Below are 15301 nucleotides of genomic sequence, written 5' to 3'. Positions count from 1 at the left end.
GGTGAGACAAAACAGCCTCTACACAAGAGGCTTTATCAGCACAGAAGAAATACAAGTTCAGGACCTCAGAGCGCCGTGCATCTCCATCTCGAAGCCTCTAATCACTCGTTTGAAGACGGTGAGGTGAAGGTTTTAAGCAGGGAGAAAAGATGGTTTGAAAGAGGAGTCAAGGAAGCTATTTTTGTTAAAAAAGAAAGACCTTCTTTAAACAGAAATGGAGGGCTTAGGTTTCATCTTCCTGTTATTTATAATGGGATTCTGAACCCCTGGAAAGGTATTGGACATTCAGATGCTAATCAGGTACTCAGGGTGGTTGAGCCAGGGTCTCACAAAGACAAAGAGGATTCTAATAGCCCATTAAGATTCTGAATAGGCTAGCTCGGTAGATACAAGGGGGGAGTTTCTGTTGAAACAAACAACTCTTTCTACTTCAGGAAGGCTCCTCCCAATGGGCGGGTCTTACCACAGAACAGTATTAATATCGGAGTTCTCGATCTAAATTCTTTTATTGACTCTTGGATGAGAGTCGAAACGTCTATTTTTTCAAACTGAGTCCAGATGACTACAACTGAAGCTTTTTCTACTATGGAACACGCCTGGACGAATGAGGGATTACACCGACATGATCAAGTATCGTAATGTGTTCTTTTGATTTGGGAATATGTATTTTTGGTACATTACATTTTTACTTCCCAACATGAAGTGTTTAAAATGTTAATCATGATCAATAACACCTTCGATTTGAATAGTGCGGTTGAAAATATCCAAAATGGTTCCTACTTTATGCATATGCCACGAATGGATGAACAGCAAAACTCTCTCCGGGTAAAACGTTCATGTGATTAGCAATTAATCAATTAACCAATAATATTGATTAGCAACATTTTTTTTTACTCATCAAACCGCATTCATTTTTGCCTTTTGAGAAGACAAAGATATTTCCGTGAGCATTTCGAAAAGGAAATGCCGAACCTCTTTCTTATTAGTACTTTGACCTGCAAATGACAACCCCTTCGCCTTTGGTAGAATTGTTACAGATAAACTGTGAGAATAGTGATGATACTTTTCACGCCCATACCAGCTGTTAAATCTGCCCTACTTCACAGATATTACTGACGTTTATTTCAGAGTTGAAGGGTCATTGAGTGTATTCCCAGGGGTCGAGGCAGATGTGTGTTTTACAGCTGTTCACACAGATGGCAGAGGGCTAACGCTGGGCTAACTGTGCAGATTGTATGTGTTATTGTCTGTAGTAAACATCCAGTTTTTATTTGATTCACTGAGTTGCACTTAATTGATGCATTTAGCAAAATACAAACCATTTTTTTTTTTCAAATCCAATCAATTGTTAAACCTTGGATAGATTATTTGATTTACCCAAAAAACACTCTAATGACAGCACAAATAAACAATAGACATTTCATCTGCTCCCTCCCTCTCCAGTTAAAACCATATTGCGGAACATTCCAGATTAAGTGCCCCGACTGTACAAGAGCAGCTAAAACATCGTGTAATGTTCTTGCATAAACGTGGTTGTCAACGACACCAACTGTCTCCTAACTGCAGTGGGTTATCGAAATTGGATAAATGCATCGATTAGTTTCGAAATAAATACAGGCAGTGCATGTTACGAGTCAGGTTTGCGTGGAGGCAAGCCCGCAGTGGGGACGATGCACGTTTTTCAGTGATAAACGACCTTGCAACTCTACAGCGATGTCATCTAAAATCTGAATCGTAGCCTGGTTTTCAGTTGTCAAAGTCAAAGCAGCCGACCATAAAAAAGAGTACAGACACGTACAGGAGACAGCGGCTATGGGTGGAGGATGGGTGAGGTAGTACTGTGTGATATGGAGGACATGAGGGCAGCTCCTGGAAGAGAAGTTAAGTGAACTTTACCCGCCGCCGCCGCTGTAGGAGGTCCAAGAAACGGAGGGATGAAGGAGAGGTGAGAGACAAGAGAGACCAAAGGGGGAAGAAGACACACAGACAAAAGAGAGAGAAAGAAGGGGGAGGAAAAGGAATGGAGAGGGTATCGAGGGAAGACATCCACATGAGACACACGGAACAAAAATCCTGCTTTAAAGGAGAGCTGAAAGGATGTTACCGAACCAAAAAGGGCTGAACAATTGAGTGCATTTAAAGGTCAATTGGCTAATCTTAATAGGCAAATACTAATTTTTGTCTGTGTGGTCCCATATATTGATGATATAAAATCTGTACTTACTTAATGTAATGAAATATATCTCAAAAAGATTCACAGGTAAACATGGCATTAGCTTTTAGTTACCAAACGTCACAATGTTGCTGAGTGTTCAGTGCTAAGGTAGACAAAACATATTATTATTTATTTGTTTTCCATGTAATAAATTAAAATCTGTTGGTCCCAGTACAGATAGATTGCAAAAGCAATTCTTCAGATGAAAAAGACACCACTGTATGCTGTCTGCATGTAATTAGAGCGTTTTATTCACCGCAAAGCAGGAAGTGTGCTCTTAGCATGCTAATAATTGTTAGCTTTACCTGTTTTGTGCTTATTTAACTCATCACTGTGAATAATTCGGTTTTCTAAATGTAATTGAGTTTTTTTTAAAAAGCTTAGTATGAACTAGTTTTGTTTTTAACTTGTTTTTAAGAGCGTAAAAATCATGTGCAGCAGTTAAGAAAAAAACACGAATACATGAAAAAAGTTATTATTATTTACGTTGGAGCCTTAATTCAGCTTCCTAATCCTTCCAACCCTAACCTGATTATCTGTCAATGAAACACCTTTGATATTTTCATATGTATTGCGCAATTGTAGCCGTAAAGTAGTGATTTGTCCAGGAAAAGCACACACAGGGGCAGTGAGACACAGCCGCCTGCCCTCACTGCAGACTAATGCGATTAAAGGCCTGATAAACATCTCCAATAGGACTAAGCCTGAGAGCCTGGCCTGTTCTGCAGTTCTGTTACATTTAAGCCAATTGAATTAGGTCATTTATCTGGAAGTGTTTAAGCATCTTCTGACCGCTTCATGTCACTTTATTTGTGTCCACGTTGTTTTCATTTGAGGAGGAAAAATTATGAGTATACAGTGCCCTCCATTCATAAGGGCAACCTTGACATAGGGGAGAGAAAGTAGGTCCATACTTGGAGATTTTTTTCACAAATAAGTAATAATAAATAATAATATGGATAATAGTAGAAAAAGCTTCAGTTGTAGTCATCTGGACTCGTTTAGAAAAATCTAGACGTTTCGACTCTCATCCAAGAGTCATTGTCAATAAGCGAATTTAGGCCGGATTCTTCACATGTGGTGTTACTGAAAACTTTACCCTAAACGTCACATGTGGTGGATGCAACAGTTTTGGATTTGTGTGTCTCTATCTACATATTGCACAGAAAATGGTGTAATTGTTGAAATTGAATTATTATTGGGATCAGAAAGTTACATGCTTCATATAGTTCCGGGGCTGCCAATGTTAATGCAAGGCACTGTATTCCATCACTCTTATGTATGGAACAAACAAATAATATTTCATGTATACTGATATTACTGAATGGGATCTGAAGAAAAGTCTTGTTTAAATATGTGTTCAATTGTGTAAAAAACAGGGAAAGGGACAAGAACTGGGACAAGACAAACAGTTAACGGTGTCACACACAAAGTGGATGTAGATCAAAATGGAAAGAAGTAAATGAACAATTCAGAAAGAAAAAAATAAATTAAATAAAACGGGCCCTTGATTATATAGTTCTACATCATAGAACCTTACATAGAAAAAGTATGTAAAAAACCATCTAAGACAACATTAAAACTTTTGTTCTTAATGACATGGGCACTTGTGGCTTTAAAAAGATAAATCACAAAATATGACTAATAAATAATACATCTTGTAAATACATCTCTTAACAGGTTGACTAGTAACTGATCCACATATGACACAAATAATCTAACTGATAAAAATGTCACCCAAGGTTCATTAAGCATACTGAAAATACTAATAGAAATACTCATATATTGATATAGCCATGCATTGTTCTAAATCGTCTGAGAACTACCAGCGTTGAACAGAACCACTGGGCCTTCTCCCGCTCAGAGCCATGCATATGAAGTTAGACAGTACCTGCTTTGCCAGTGTCAGGGATGAGAACTCTAGAACACCTCGGGCACTAAAGGGTTACAGGTGCAAAGAGTGGTCCCCACCTCTCACAGTGCGGACGGGGGAGGGGAGTTAGCCAGGAGCTTATAGGGGAGATGCTGGGGCAGGAATGACAGTGGGAAAATCTATACCTATCCTATCTCATCCATACGAGCCAATCCATTCAATGCAGGCAGATTTTAACTTTAGCAAACTTTTGAGTAGTTTTTAAATTTTATTTTTTTGTTTCTTATTTTACATTTTTCTTTCGCTTCTCTGTCTCTGGTTTCAATTAGCGGTGGGGGGAAAACTTAAAAGATGGATGATATCTCAATTGTTGTTTTGGACAATTGCAAAATTACAATATCGAGAAGGATTATTTTAGTAGTTAACTAGTCAAACAATTATTTCTATTGTACATTGACATTTTTTAAATATTTTTTTTACCAAATAAAGGTTGAATATGGTTAAAGTTTCTATATAAAGAATATTTACAAATAGTGTATTTTTCATGAATTTTTAAATATGTATATTATTTTTACATTATTTTTCTAAATTTCTATTTTTAATAAAAGGTCTTATTGTAAGTGTTTTAAAGTCTGTATAGACCAGATAACTATTATGATTGATGATTATCAAAATACAACGATGATTATTTTTAATAGTCGACTATTAATCAACCCTAATATTGTAGTATATTGTCTATATTAAAATTACATTTGTCCCACTCCTTTTTGAACAAACAATGTTATTTAAAGGAAAGCTTGTTAAAAGAAACTTAATTTAAAACATAAATATGATACATTCATGTATATGTGTCACCTATTTTTTATGTATAGACATATATGATTATAATTTTTTTAATTAATTGGTAAAAATAAAGAAATCATCAATCTCCCAAACAAGGGTATTTCTTTTTCGCCCAAAACCCTAGTTCCAATAGTTTATCCTCATTTGAGAGACATATTCTGCCAAAGAATGTCCTCCACTGGCAAATAATTTAGCTTGAGGTGAATAAAGCCAAAAAAAGTACGGATAAAATGTTTAAAAAAATTCTAAAGCAACTGATTACACAAATCTAAAGTAATACAAACTCAACAAGTACAAATTTAAATAAATGCTGTAACATTATATTACCTGAGCTATAACAGTAAAAATGATTTTTTATTTAGGGTTTTATCACATTTGCTACTACTCTACCTGGATTAATTATGGGATAATGAAAAAAATAAGAAAAAAGGTAAACAACAAAAAGGAAACTAAATTCAAAGTATATAAAAAATAATGAGAGATGTGTGAAAACAGAAGACTAACAGGACAGGACAGGACAGGAGAGGAGAGGAGCGGTAGCAGGGAGACTTACGTGAAGGCGAAGGCCACCAGAGCACCACTAACCACTATAAAGTCAAGAATGTTCCAAAGGTCCCGGAAATATGAGCCCGGGTGCATGACCAGGCCCAGATCCACCATCTACGGAGAGACAAGCACACACAAAATACACAATATGTAATCACGCACTTTAGACCAAAGTTTACAAGCCTGTACTAATATCACTGAATTTAAAAGAATGCTTAATTGTGTATGTTAAAAATGATTCTGATCAGACAAACTTAAGCTAAAGAATTGAACTGAATAGTGTTTTGTACACAATATTCTTATGTGCACTTTGTTATGAGCCTGTGTGAATCCAGTACCATATCATTGTCTTGTCACATTGTAATGCTTATGTCATATACAGTATGTATACTTGTAGACTTATTCTGCAACCACAGTACGCGCACAGTAGGAGGCTCAAATAAAGAAAACGATGATGAAATGAACAATAGTAGACAATCAAGTCAATACAAAACAAGTTGGTGCCAATAATAATAACTACACCGTAATATAAAGCATGAACAAAAACCTCAGCAGGCTCAATCATGGAGCGACGGGGTGGGTCTACACATCATGTCCACTTTTACCACTCGGGGTTAATACTTCCAGGTGTTGATGGGGTGCGGAGCGTTAGACCCACATGCTTTTACCTCACATTCCTTTATCTATTTACGGTGACCATTATCGTGGACAATGGGTGGAAATATCAGCAGGTATTGCCCACGTTTGCGAAGAACAAGAAGAATTGATTGCTGCTGCTCTCCTGTAGCCCCTCCCCCCACTCCCCCCTGGGCACACGGGCTCGCTCCTCTTGTGTACAAATGCAATATACAGCAGTACTACAGACTTTATTGACATGAATGTAATAAAAGAGCAGGAGAAGCACCCAGAGATCACCTGTGTGTGCTGTAGTAAAGGGCTTAGTAACTACTTTATCAAGGGGTTGGCGTTATTATTCATGTAGTTATGATTGTTAATACACGTTAGAATTGTTTCCAATAATAGTATATTCATAAATAAAGATAGTATCACTTATTTAAAAAAAAAAAAATCTGAATCTACATCTGCAGAACTTGGGTTACAACAGTCTTACTTTGGTCAGCATTTCAAAGGTGAAGACCACCGTGAAGGCGTAGTCAAAATAGCGAAGCACCTGGACACAAACAAGAAGAGTCGTTGTGGTAATCGATGTCTCCTGCTGTAACTTAACCTGTTTTATGCTTGTTGTGTTGGTGGGGGTCTCACATTGTTGCGTGGAGACTCGGGCCACACGGGGTCTTCTGCTGCCAGGGCGATACTGCTCAGGGCGATCACCAGGAGAATAGTCATCTCAAAGTATCGGCGAGTGCAGATGTAGTGACACGCTCGGCGGAAACTATCAACACATCAGCAAAACAGGAGAAGGTCAGCAAAACAGCCAAGAGAAGATCATGTCATAGAAGCTAGAAATCATGGGCACTTTAACAAAATGTAAACTCGAAGCCAAAACAAACTAAATTAAGGTTCATATGGAATTGGGGCAATTACAAACTTAATTACCTTTGGCTATTTTAAAACATTTTCTTCAAAAATCAATGTTAAAAAGGTAAAACCAGGCAGAACATGACGATTCTGACTGGGTTTGGAATGCTTGACTGCTTCATAGAGATTTGAACTGGTTCTGACCGGTCCAGGCTGGTGGAAACTGGTTGAAACTGGTGGAAACTGGTGGAAACTGGGTTCGGACATGTCTACACTAGTTTAGGACTTGCTCAGACTAGATTTGGAGTGGTCAACACTGGTTAACCAATCCAGACGTTTTCAGACTAGGTTCTGTCTGGTCAGCACAAGGTTTGGACTGGTTTGGACTAGGTTTGGACTGGTTCGGACTAGGTTCGGACTGGTTCGGACTGGTTCGGACTGGTTCGGACTGGTTGGACTGGTTCGGACTAGTTTCGGACTGGTTTGGACTAGGTTTGGACTGGTTTGGACTAGGTTCGGACTAGGTTCGGACTGGTTCGGACTGGTTCGGACTGGTTCGGACTGGTTCGGACTGGTTTGGACTGGTTGGACTGGTTCGGACTAGGTTTGGACTGGTTCGGACTGGTTCAGACTGGTTCGGACTGGTTTGGACTGGTTTGGACTGGTTTGGACTGGTTTGGACTAGATTCGGACTGGTGTGGACTAGGTTCTACTAAGTTTGTAAACTCTCACTAAAATCCTACTCAAATTAGACATTACAAACTGTGTACACTGCACATAACTCAAAAGAAAAGAATAATACCAAAGATATTTACAAGGTGTGCATGACAACTGGTTAATACATTACAAATACATAAGAGTTGCAGGTCCTAGGCTCGTTAGAACATTGGTGTAAAGAGCTCACGGGTTGGTGGTGGTCAGGATGAACATGGAGGTGAACGGCACCATGGGTTTGGGTCCACCTTCTCCTCCCGCCTCGTCATCATCGTCCTCGTCCTTTTTGGCTGGCAGAGGCTCAGTGTTGGCATTTTTATTCACTGGGAGAGAATAGTTTTACATATTAAAAGTATGATGGCAACAAATATCACAAATAAACAGAAGGGAGATTGTTTCGTCGCAGTAGCTTCAGAGAGTGGTTTGTGGAGCTAATCCCTGACAAATAATGATAAGGTGCTGAACATAAGTTTGGATATTTCCTTCTAGAGTTATGTAGGCCCCAGCTCTCCATCGGAAATTATCACATGATCAAACTCTACAATGTGAGCACAACCAAACTTTTACTCAGGCAGTTCCTCCTTTTCCAGAACAGAAGCCATGCTATAGATCCTATAGGTCACGAAAAGGCGGAGCTGTGCGTCAGTCGCTCGTGGTGCAGATATAGAGATTCCAGCGATGCAGTTTGGGCTCACAGCACAGCTCCACTTTTAAAAGAGCAATAACACAAGCCTTCTTCATTTCATATTTAAAACATTCCTTATTTAATATCAGAATCAGAAACCTTGTATTGTCTTTGTCAGTGACTAGGAACTTGTTTCAGTGTTAAGATGCAACATAAAACAATTCATGATAAAAACAATACAAAAAAGTATAGACTGTTGGAAAAATATGTTAAAATAAGGGCATTCATACCCTCCACCTTCTTCACTCTCTCTCCACCCTCTTTACTCTCTCTTTACTCTTTCTCCACCCTTTTTACTCTCTACCGTTTTTACTCTCTTCACTCTCCACTCTCTTCCCCCTCTTCACCCTCCACTCTCTTCCCCCTCTTCACTCTCTCTCCACCCTCGTTACTCTCTCTTCACTCTCTCCACTCTCCTCACTTTCTCCTCTCTCTCCACTCCCTTCACCTTCTTCACCCTCTCTACTTACCTTCTTTACTCTCTCTCCACCATCTTTACTCTCTCTCCACCCTCTTTACTCTCTCCACTCTCTTCACCCTCATCGCACTCTCTCCACTCTCCTCACTTTCTCCTCTCCACGCTCTTTACTCTCTTCACTCTCCTCACTCGCTCCACCCTCTCCACCCTCTTTCTTGTAGCTTATGCCTCTCTTGCTCCTCTTCTTCACCAGTTCCATGTCTGGATAACACACTCTTAAAAACCTCTCCCTTCATCACAGATGCTGGGTTCGACGTACCTTGAAGTATGGCGTTCTTGGAGGGGAAAATGGGCATGTCTATCGCAGTGTAGTCTGGGTGGTACAGCCTGAGGATACTGTTGGCGCGGTGATGTCCGATGTTTCCGTAGCTGTCGATGGCCACCAGGCTTCCCCGCGTCCCGCTGTGGGTGAGGTGCAGCGCGGAGCCGTAGCTGGGGGCCCTCTCCAGGTTGGCGACCAGGTTGGCGTGGGGGTCGCTGGGGGGACTGCTGGAGCCGGAGATCAGCTTGGTGTTCATGAGATTGTCCAGGTCCTCGCTGTACGTGCTGTCCTGGCGTGAGATCTTCTGGATGGGGCGCGTGGTGGAGAGGTTGGGCAGGCTGCAGTCCCTGGGAAGAAGACGGGGGGGGAATGTTCAGAAGTCAGACGACGCAAGTTGAATTTTCAGTAACAGTTTTATAATAACAACACCTTAATAACCCTCAATGAAGCATAAACAAAGGATTAATTCATTATTAACACATTTTGTTTACATTTATTCAGGCTTAGTAACTTAATTAATACTCTAAATAATGTTCATAGGGACTTGGTAATGTTCCAGCGTCCTGTGTCCTTAGACAAATGTCCCAAGCTCCCCTGTCCTTAGACCTTCCTTCTACAGCTCACATTTCTGGCCATTTAAATCATGCAAATATATTCAAGTTAACAACTAGCATGGTTAACATGGTTTTGATTGAATGAATGCAGGATCAAACCCAGAAATGTTACCTAGTGCACCTTTTAGTTACACCATTTGGCCCACAACACTCTTTTTACCATCAAACGTCAAACTCAAATACGTATTGAAGTGATTCATTTCAACTGTGATTAATCCCATGTCTCTTGCAATGACGCGCTGCCTTTGAATGGCTGAATTGCTCCAATTTCTCTTTAAGAAATCAGTCAGTCTACAAGATTAGAGCTGAATGTGCTTGTGATTGGAAGCAGCGACTCCATTTTACATTCACTTTGAGTGATAGCTGGAGTACTTGCATGAACAGATTTTCAGAAGAAAGCTGCTAGATCGTGTGCATAGAAATGAACAGCTGAATGGACATACTTCCTCCTGTGTTGGCACGTCCTCTTCCCCTCTCCGTCCTGGTTGCCGTGGCGACTCCTGCGGGGCTTCCTCTCGCCTTCCTGGTCTCCTTCTGTGTTTCCTCCTTCCACTCTCCTCCTGTGCCTCCCAGACTTACCAGTTTCACTGTTACCATTATCGTTCTCGTCTTCAGTGTTCTTACGATGGGACCTAGAATACCATGTTACCATGTTTTTAATTCAGTATTCCAAATATAAAGATATTTGGTTTTGTCATCTTACATTTTGCTGAAGAAATTATACATCGAATGAATCAAAATGTAGTAGTATATGTATTTTGTGTGTACAAGTATGCCACTACTGCATGTACTTTTCACCTTCTACACTACTACTAAAGTACATACACTACAGCTTGTACTTTCTACATGTATAATGACCCACACTGACCAAAACACTTTTCTCAAGTAATTTACTTCAAAATAAGTACAAATAAAAGAGTTGGAGTAAAATTTTATTTGGGATTAGGGAAACTACAAATCAATCAAGTAATAGTAACTATAAAAGTAACTGTCTGGACATGACTATAAATCATATCTGAAGGACATTAATGTTTGTATAATTTAACGCTGTCAACATAAAGCTTTTGTCACATTATTTATTGTGATATCTTGTATATTTTTGATATTTTATTCTCCTGCTGTTCTCTTACTTTGGTGAAATACTAAAATGTTCACACTGTGGTTCTCTTTTCTTGCAAACTCCCCCTTTCTGTGTGGAGTTTGCGTGTTTCTCCCCTTGTCTGGGTGGGTTTCCTCCGGGTGCTCCGCTTAACCCCATTAACCCCAAACATGCACCAGGTAAAATCCTCCTGTGAAAGTTGTCCTGACCAAGCCGGGCACGTCGCAGCCATTGCTCCTGACAGTGACTACTGCTCCTGACAGTGACCACTGCTCCTGACAGTGACTACTGCTCCTGACAGTGACCACTGCTCCTGACAGTGACTACTGCTCCTGACAGTGACCATTGCTCCTGACAGTGGCTTTGAAGAATGGGTCAAAGGATGAGGATTTAATACAGTGTACCATAACTTTACAAGTTAAGAATAGACATTTTTTTTCTTCAAAACAAACATTTCTTTCATGTTGGCTGCACTGAAACGGAGCAAAGGATCATGGTTATGTAGTTCCCGTTCCTTATTTAACATGCTCTAGGCTCAAAACTGTTCTTTTTAACAATCTGCACTTTACTCTTGAAATTAATTGTATTATTTATGTGTGATTCTTTATGTTTTTCTTTATTGTAGTGTACTTTGAATTGCCTTTTGTATGAATTGTGCAATACAAATACGTGTGATTGACTGAGTGATGCTTTTTGTTAAACTCACCTGGACTTCCTGTGCTCGGACTGGCCTCCTCTGCTGCCGCTGCGTGTGTGGTGGTGTCTCCTGGAGGGCCGCTCCTCAGACCCGGGCACCGCCGTAGAGTCCAGGCGAGCGTGTGACGTGTGATGGTGCAGATCGGCCTTGCGACTGCGCCGGCTCTCCGTGGACTCTCCCCGCTCCAGGTGGGCTCTGGCTGGGTTAGCGGCCGCTCCGGAGCCTCCCTCTCCTGGCTGTTCTTGGAGCCTCTGGAGCTCGTTGGCCGGAGGAGGCTGGCTGTAGCAGTCGGCATTGTAAGGGGTGGTTTTGTTGGTGTTGTTGTTGCGGTTCTCTCTCGGGTCCACCACCAGGGGGCGATCCAGGTGGGTTTTCATGTCCGGGCGCACCTGCTTGGCGAAGTTGACCTGTGGGAAGTGCAGTGGCATAACCCTAAAGATGGTACATTTTCACCACAAATAATAGTGATTTAGCTATGATAGTGGTTCCAAATACTGGTTATGATGCCATTATTGTGAAATACGTTATCAGGACAATAAAAGGCTTCATCAAAAGGCTGGGCAAAAACCTTTTCTGACGCGTTTTGGATTTGCAGTTAGTTAAAATTTTGCGACATCATTTATTTGTTTTCTAAAGGCTCACTGTGTACAATACTGCCACCTGCTTGTCCCCATATTTATGCTGTAGCTTTGCCTGTAAAGAGTAGCAGTATAACATACATCTTAGGTTTATTCAAATACAGGTGTTTTTACTGCTGAAAAACCTACTTTTTGTTTTACTGCAAGAGGGCTTCTTCACAGATCTGACCTGTAACTTTGGCCTGGTAGCTCTAGTCTCACAGAGATAGATAAGTTGTACAGTAATAAAAAATCAGATACTAATCAATACTAAAACCAGTATAAGTACAGGTTTAAAATAAACTTTAGCCTTATCAGAACAATGAGACTGAAAGTACTATTATTTCGTGTAGAAGGGGGTTTACCAAGTTAATTTCGCACATTATTTGGACATTGTACTTCCAAAATAATTGTACCTTCTTGCAACCACTCAAATTTGATATTCTGTTCATTTTCTGCAGTGATTTGTGAATCTTTTACAATGATCCGACATCTGACTTCATGCATCACTCTAGTATCCAGTATTGGAAACCACCAGTCATTATGCATGGGACTCTAAGCCTATGCTCATTCAGCGTTGCCGTCTCTTGTGTACACGAGTAGCACAAGCCTCAGGGCATTGGGTTTTGCTTGGTCCTTTACATTGTTCTGCTCCTCCCTCCCTTCGCTTGCCTTCCAGCGGTCGTCATGGTCGATGTCGTTGTACAGGGCCTCTCGACTGGACACCAGGGTCTGCTTCCTCAGCTCCTTGGTGCGCTGCTCCCACACAGACTTATTGACCCCTTTGGGGATGTGGTTCTTCTGCTGCTCTTTGCTGTTGAAACAGGTAAGACGGAAAAGAAAATGAAGAACTATTTGGGAAAAAAAAACAATGTGAGACTCTTAACAATTGCAATCATATGTATGTAGATTTGTTGAGATGTCATGCGATTTTGTTTCTGTTTAAATTTGCTATAAAATGTGATATTCTAAGTATCTAAGTAGCACATTGTAAATAACTCCAGGAGAAGAATGAAATATGAATTGATAAAGGTCTAAACTACAGCTGCTACAAGAGTTTCTATAAAAAGACTTCCAATTCTATTACCTAAATAACTGCAACCATTGCGATTTGATAATTGCTCCAACTCACATTAAGATTTCAATTTGATTACGATATAATGTGCAGCCTTATAAGCGGTTATTTTCCAGCTCCAAGCAGTGGAAACAGTGCAGTTGTGTCCTGACTAAGAAGTGAGTGACTAAGAAAAGAGCTTAGCATTTATTATCATTTGTGTCTGAATGAAAATATCTCAATCTTAAATCTTAAAGGAGCTGTACCCGATGTTTAGTCAAATCTGTTTCGCTCCAGTACAGATATATATATATTTAAAAGCATTTCTTATGGTCAAAATGAGACCGCTGTGTGCATCTGATTATAGAGTGTTGCGCTGTTAGCATGCTAGCTGTTGTTAGCTTTACCGTAACTGTGCCAGTGATTATGGGGAAAAAAAACACATTGGCTTCGATCACATTGTGTAGCAAATTTACCCAGAGCAAACCATGAAATCTCAAAAGCACCACAAACGCATTTTTGCACCTCTATGTGGAAAACAAACACTGAAAAGGTACAGAAAAATAGCCGGGACACGGACACGTCGGAGGCACAAAATATTTTTACTGTACCTTCTCAACCAGGAAGTGCTGGTTGGATCCATAGCTCGCCAAAGTTTAACTTGAGCCAAGTTGAGCTTTGGCAAACCATGCAGGATGGTAGAATGGAAGAAAAATCAGAAGCAAATAATATTCTAGAGTCATGTGCACCTCTCAGGTATAACAGTAAGATCCACTGCCTAAGTTATGATGCTTTATGCTGCGTTACAGTTCTTTTCTGAGTTCCGACTTGTAAATTCATACTTGAACAATCTCAGATCTCAGAATTCCTACTTAGAAACTCGGGCAACATTTCAGAACCCGAGTTCTTCATAGTCTTAAAATATAACATGGCTGCTCCAGTTAAAATATATATAGTATTTTCCCTTTAGTTGCTCTCTATTGTCCTTGAACCTACTGTTATAAATTAGCTATTATGCTTTTGTTGCTAACGTCTGCATTGAGCAGCTAATTTTGACAACAAAAGTGAAAAGTTACATTAGATGATGATCCATATTTTGGCTAGTTTGAGTACTGTCCTGTTATTTATTACTAGTATGAATCATTAAAGTTCATAAACTGTAATGTACTGTTCACTGTTTCTCTGACTTGACAATTGAAGCACAGAATCTTGGAGAAACTTCACTCTGAGGTCTGAGTTTCGAGGACAGCTGGAAAGCAGCATCACGGTTTCGATTAGAGTTTACCTGCTGACAATAAATGGCCTGCACTGAGTAAATGCAACTCACTAGTAGCCACTTCTGACACAGCAAATCCAAACTAAATATTCTATCTTGTGTATTGTGAAAAGTCCTCAAATTGTTGTTATTTCTGGAAGCACTTTTATTCACTGATCATATTGTGATCATACCTATGTAAAAGTCAAGTCTTAACAAAGAAAAATGCATAAAACTCAACTAATCAGTGACTCAAAGACACTATCGCTACATGCAAATCATTATAGGTGCATTTTTTTTTGTTTATTCTATTCTATTCTACTCTAATTAAGAAGTCAAGAGGAATATTCTTAACTTAATTATAAGCGTACATAATTTCAATTCACAACTGTTCTTGGCTTGGGCCACTGGCAAATCCCAGCAATTAACTAAAATAATACCAAAAATGAATATATAGATATTTATTCTACTATCCCCAATGCCAAAGTTAATTCGCTATTATGTCATTAAAATTGGGCTATAAATGTCTTGGCTGAGGTTCAGGTATTGCACAAAACACGGAATGGACAAGAGTTTACTACAAAAGGGCAAAAATATCATCTTATATGCCTGTTTAATGCATTTTAATGGATTGCAAATCGAGTTTCTTTTATTTTAGATTCCAATCAGTTTCTACTATACACTCAATACTACTAATTTTGCATATCTCCAGAACGACAATTGTAATAATATCCTTTTTTTTGGTTGATACATCTCCCACTTCAACATGTGCAATAATTAACCTCTGTTATTCCTGATCGGTGTAGGCCAAAACTGCAGGGTGAGAACATGAAATAGAATAGAAAAACATAACATATAGATAAGATTAAG

At 39.7% G+C, this 15301-nt stretch overlaps 1 protein-coding gene across 12 annotated transcripts in view; it reads right to left on the bottom strand.

The window, feature by feature from the left end:
* cacna1aa (calcium channel, voltage-dependent, P/Q type, alpha 1A subunit, a) overlaps positions 1 to 15301 on the bottom strand; it is a 130762-nt gene that overhangs the window by 49602 nt on the left and 65859 nt on the right. For all 12 annotated transcript variants that reach the window (XM_072442477.1, XM_072442485.1, XM_072442487.1 and 9 more), the window contains 8 exons: positions 12765 to 12936; positions 11515 to 11912; positions 10153 to 10341; positions 9093 to 9442; positions 7861 to 7993; positions 6741 to 6870; positions 6589 to 6648; positions 5485 to 5591 (listed from right to left, as the gene is read on the bottom strand). In XM_072442477.1, the coding sequence (XP_072298578.1) occupies positions 5485 to 5591; positions 6589 to 6648; positions 6741 to 6870; positions 7861 to 7993; positions 9093 to 9442; positions 10153 to 10341; positions 11515 to 11912; positions 12765 to 12936 (1539 nt within the window). The remainder of the gene's footprint in view (positions 1 to 5484; positions 5592 to 6588; positions 6649 to 6740; positions 6871 to 7860; positions 7994 to 9092; positions 9443 to 10152; positions 10342 to 11514; positions 11913 to 12764; positions 12937 to 15301) is intronic.

The sequence above is a fragment of the Eucyclogobius newberryi genome, unplaced genomic scaffold, assembly GCF_026437365.1.
Source record: "Eucyclogobius newberryi isolate DKJ021-1_F unplaced genomic scaffold, fEucNew1.0.hap1 SCAF_13, whole genome shotgun sequence".
Taxonomy (NCBI): Eukaryota; Metazoa; Chordata; class Actinopteri; order Gobiiformes; family Gobiidae; genus Eucyclogobius; species Eucyclogobius newberryi.
The sequence above is the reverse complement of the archived record's forward strand: the minus strand, read 5'-3'. Positions and strand labels throughout refer to the sequence as shown.